This window comes from Dendrobium catenatum, unplaced genomic scaffold (assembly GCF_001605985.2).
Source record: "Dendrobium catenatum unplaced genomic scaffold, ASM160598v2 fragScaff_scaffold_671, whole genome shotgun sequence".
Classification (NCBI taxonomy): domain Eukaryota; kingdom Viridiplantae; phylum Streptophyta; class Magnoliopsida; order Asparagales; family Orchidaceae; genus Dendrobium; species Dendrobium catenatum.
In genome coordinates, this window is record NW_021319133.1 from 500,909 (window position 1) to 505,181 (window position 4,273).

Sequence of the window (4,273 nt, forward strand, 5' to 3'; positions counted from 1 at the left end):
TTTATAATTTTAAAAGCATTTATTAACCCTTATATTTTAGAAGAGTCCACTTTAAATAGTAAGATTCTTAAACATCTTGTAATTTCTTTCTAATAAGCTCAAAATCATTCTAAAACTTCATATAGTTTAGAATAAAATAAACAGAAAAATTTTCAGAGCTGTCAGAAGATGAGATCCGAGTGGGGGGAAGGCTAAGATCCAGCCAACTTCGAATCTCCAGTAGCCTGCTAGCATGTGGGGAAGATTCAATGATTTTGAAACCCCACAAGAACATAAATAAAGTATTTCATATTCCACCTTCTTGATCAAATCCTAACAATAGTCACTTAAGACTAAAAAGCAAAGTATGATCAACAAAAAATGACAAACAACAATCCAACCCTAGGGCCGCAAGCGAGCCAAACGTTTGATCAGTTACTCGTTGCTCGGTTCAATTAAAGCTTGTTCGTGATCGTTTAATTAACTAAATAAACAAGGTTGAACACTGATATGTTTGGCTCAATTATTTTCATGAACAATATCATTTAAAATTCGTGAATAAGCTCGATTTGTGTTAGATTCGGAATTCTTGAATAAGCTCGATAAGAAGTAAATTAATATTTGATTATAAAATTGATAAATATAAATAATATAAATATTTTATATTTATTATAACATAATGATATAATTATTATTAAATAATAAATTTTAAAGTAATTAAATATTATAATATATGCTAACTAAAAATTTCATTAAAAATGTTCACGAACATGCTAAATGAAATTGTTTATTAGGAGACTTGATAAAGCTTTTTTGTTAAGTTAATGAACATCTAGAAGAAGAGCTCGTTTATAGCTTATTAAGGTTTATTTGTTTAAAGTTTGATAAGCACTAAAGAACCAAATATGAAAAAAATATGAACCAAACATGAACACACATTAATTTAAACGCCAAATATGAACACAAATAATAAAGCTCGAACCAAACATGAATCAAACTTGAACAAGCTAATAATAAATGAACTCAAACATGAACACTCACATACTCGCTCGGCTCGGTTCTTTTGCAGCCCTATCCACTCCAAAATAAATTCAAGAGGTTAAAAGGGATTTCAACAACCAAACAGCAATTTCATGCTGATGCTTTAAAATCTTGATATTAAATTTCTTTCTACAATTCTCATCACTGATCATCAATGATGAAAGGTCAAACCACCGCAGAATCAAACACTCAGAATCAAATTTTAACTGAAGACAGCTTAGGTATTTGTTGTTAGTGAAGTTAAATTGGTGGCAATCTAAGGACCCACAAGAACACTCTTTTCAATTCTCCAACTGTTGCTTAGCTCAACACACAAGTAACACAACCACCACATGGTCTACTGTTGAAATCAGCCAGCTATATAATAAAAAAAGAACAAGCTGTCTTCATCTAGATAATCTCAGTCAGAAACGCCCAATCTCTTCCAGTTTTCTGATAACAAGCTTGATATCTGGTCTCAGAGCCGGTGATGTCGAGCAGCAAGAAATTGCCACTTGATAGCATCTAAGAAGTGCTTCATTGCTTGAATTTTGGTCTTTTTTGCCATTGATGATGATATTGGAGCTGAATGTATCACAGATCTTACTATCGAAAACTGACAATCTGCAACTCGGTGCATCCTTAAGAGTAATTATCTCAAGCAAGATGATCCCAAGGCTGTAGATGTCTGTTTTCATGTTGGCCTCCTTCATCTTGATCAGCTCAGGAGCTTTGTATCCCTGATTTGCAGATGCCTCCAGCATTTCCTGTGCTGCAGTTGGGCTAAGCAAGAGGTGCAGGCCAAAGTCGGAGAGGTGAGGACGAAGATTAGAACCGAGGAGTACATTTTTCGACTTTAGATTGCCATGAATGATTGGTTTCTGCAATGCATTGTGGAGGTGGTCCAGTCCTCTGGCAATTCCTAAGCAGATTTCATAGATGACTTTCCATCTTTTGGGTTCAGCACTGCCTGCTTTATTTAGTTCTAAAGGTTAAGATATGGAAGTATAACAAGGAAATACAAAAACTAATCCAAAAAATCAAAACAAGATTTAGATTTTGGATCTTAGAGAAGCATGAGAAGTGAAAAGTCCAAGACATGAACTGTGTGGTAGAGTAATTTACAGTGAAATTCATGAAGGGAATCTACTGTAAGCTTCAGAAAAACCAAGATTGCTTATTTCAACTTTCATTTAATTAACTAAAACATGATGAGGACTGGCATTTCTACATCATTCGCATCACCAGGGAACCATAACAGCTAAATCAGAAAAAATAATTTCAGAAGCTAAATCAGAAAGCTTGTTGCAGGAAACAAGTGCCACCAAAACTAATCAAACAAGTCATCATAAAAATAACATCTTTTTATTAACACTTAAAAAGGAAAGTCCACTGCCAGCTCCGGAAAGAACAGGGTTGTTCCTTCTAACTTTACATCATCAACTAAAACACGATGTGATTGAAATTTCTATATCATTCAGAACATAGGATCTACAACAGAAAAATGCGGAAAATATAGCTTCAGTAGAGTTAAGTACTTAAATCTAACTCAACATAACCATAATATCGAGCTGAATCGAAATAAAAGTTCTCATTTAACGTGAAAAAGGTAACACAAAAACATCTACATTACAGGAACCAAATCATCCCAAAAAGGGCATCTTCTTATCCATTTTCTTCTCCAAAGACTGTAAATTCGCCTCAAACTATAGCCAAGCAAAACTACATGAGAAGTAGTTACCTTTCAGAAACTGAGCTAGATTGCCAGCAGCATAGAAGGGATAGACGAAGAGCTTCTCCCCCCGCGGCCCCACATAAAGAGCCCTCAGTGGCACCAGATTAGGATGCCTGAGCAACCCAATCAACCGGATAGCCATGAGGATATCGCCAGTCCGGCCAACACAGTCCGGGCGGATGAACCGGAGTAGCATGACTGCGGTTGCTCCGGCGCCAATCCGGATGGTAGCCCGGTACAAAGTCCCATAACTCGACTTCCCCACAACTTCCCCTGGCGCATCAAGTATGTCCTGAGTCCTCAAATGTTCGCAGCCAGCAAACACCACAAGCTCTTCAGCATCTGTCTTCACAAGCTTAAAACCCTCGCTCTCCTCCAACCCGTCGCTGCTACTTCTGCTTCTAATGTCCCTTCTCCGACGGAACCAGAAGTATAATAAGGAAAAGACTAGAAGAAAGAAAGAGATGGATACGATGCTGAGAATGATGCGGAGATTGCGGTGTCCCTCCATTTGGGATTCGGCGGGTAGGATTTTCCGGGGAACTAGTTGAAGGTGATTGAGAAGGCTGGCATTGATGGGAATATTTATGATTCACGGCGTGCCTGAACAAGAAATGAGTGGATGTGTGAAACTGTAGAAAATTGAGAGATTCGTTTCCTTTAAGCTCCAATTCGAAGCTGGAAAACAGAAAGTAGAAACCCTAGAGGGAGTGTTTGGCTTTATTACAGGATTGACGCTTAGGGAACCAGCAGCTTGCGAGGGAGTTGGAAGATAACAGAGCTTGATATTTAGAGAGAGAAGCGGGGGTTTGATGTAGAAAGAGAACAAATAAATTTGTCTCGTCTAAAGGAAAATTCGAAAATGGGTGAATGGCAAGATCTTTATTTTTTTTAATGCTGTTTGATTTGAAATACTATAAAATAAATTAATCAAAATAAGAATACAAAATATTTGTAATTTATATTATTTATAGAAGAAATATAATAAAAGTATTATTTTTTTTTCACTTGACTGGTTAAATAACCTAATTCTACAAGTCCTCATAATAAAACTACTTTATTATATAATAGGCTCTTTTTTTAACAACTTTTTTATTGTTTTATTTTTTACGAGATAAATATAATTTCTATTTGGTCACTATAATTTATTGGTTTCATGATAATTTTATCTTATGAAGCCGCTTTCTACAACATTAAAAAAAAGTATTTTCTCCATAGCAATTTTATAATCAAATTTATAAAAAACATCATCTATCCTAAACTAACTCTTAAGCTTCATTTGGGACGGTTTTCATACTGATTCTTAAAGTAAAAATAAATTAATCAAAATAAGAATATAAAATATTTGTAATTTATATTATTTATAGAAGAAATATAATAAAAGTATTATTATTTTTTTTCACTTGACTGGTTAAATAACCTAATTCTACAAGTCCTCATAATAAAACTACTTTATTATATAATAGGCTCTTTTTTTAACAACTTTTTTATTGTTTTATTTTTTACAAGATAAATATAATTTCTATTTGGTTATTTCAT

The 4,273-nt window shown here is 34.4% G+C and overlaps 1 protein-coding gene across 2 annotated transcripts; it reads right to left on the reverse strand.

Moving 5' to 3' along the window:
* Positions 1 to 1,108: 1,108 nt before the first annotated feature.
* On the reverse strand, positions 1,109 to 3,578 carry LOC110105629 (putative kinase-like protein TMKL1). Of its 2 annotated transcripts, none has more exons than XM_020835205.2 (2): positions 2,741 to 3,578; positions 1,109 to 1,972 (listed from the first exon to the last, which is right to left on the reverse strand). In XM_020835205.2, exons 1-2 carry the CDS (start codon positions 3,243 to 3,245, stop codon positions 1,425 to 1,427), a joined length of 1,053 nt encoding a protein of 350 aa, XP_020690864.1. In that variant the 5' UTR covers positions 3,246 to 3,578; the 3' UTR covers positions 1,109 to 1,424. The 2 variants fall into 2 exon arrangements, with proteins under 2 accessions (XP_020690864.1, XP_020690865.1); XM_020835206.2 differs by having other exon boundaries at positions 1,109 to 1,969; positions 2,741 to 3,575.
* Positions 3,579 to 4,273: the final 695 nt, after the last annotated feature.

Bases quoted from the DNA above. Each gene is read 5' to 3' on its own strand.
- LOC110105629 (XM_020835205.2), bottom strand. From the start codon at position 3,245: ATGGAGGGACACCGCAATCTCCGCATCATTCTCAGCATCGTATCCATC. The intron at 1,973-2,740 runs GTAACTACTTCT...AACTAAATAAAG, and splicing joins TCTAGCTCAGTTTCTGAAAG to CAGGCAGTGCTGAACCCAAA.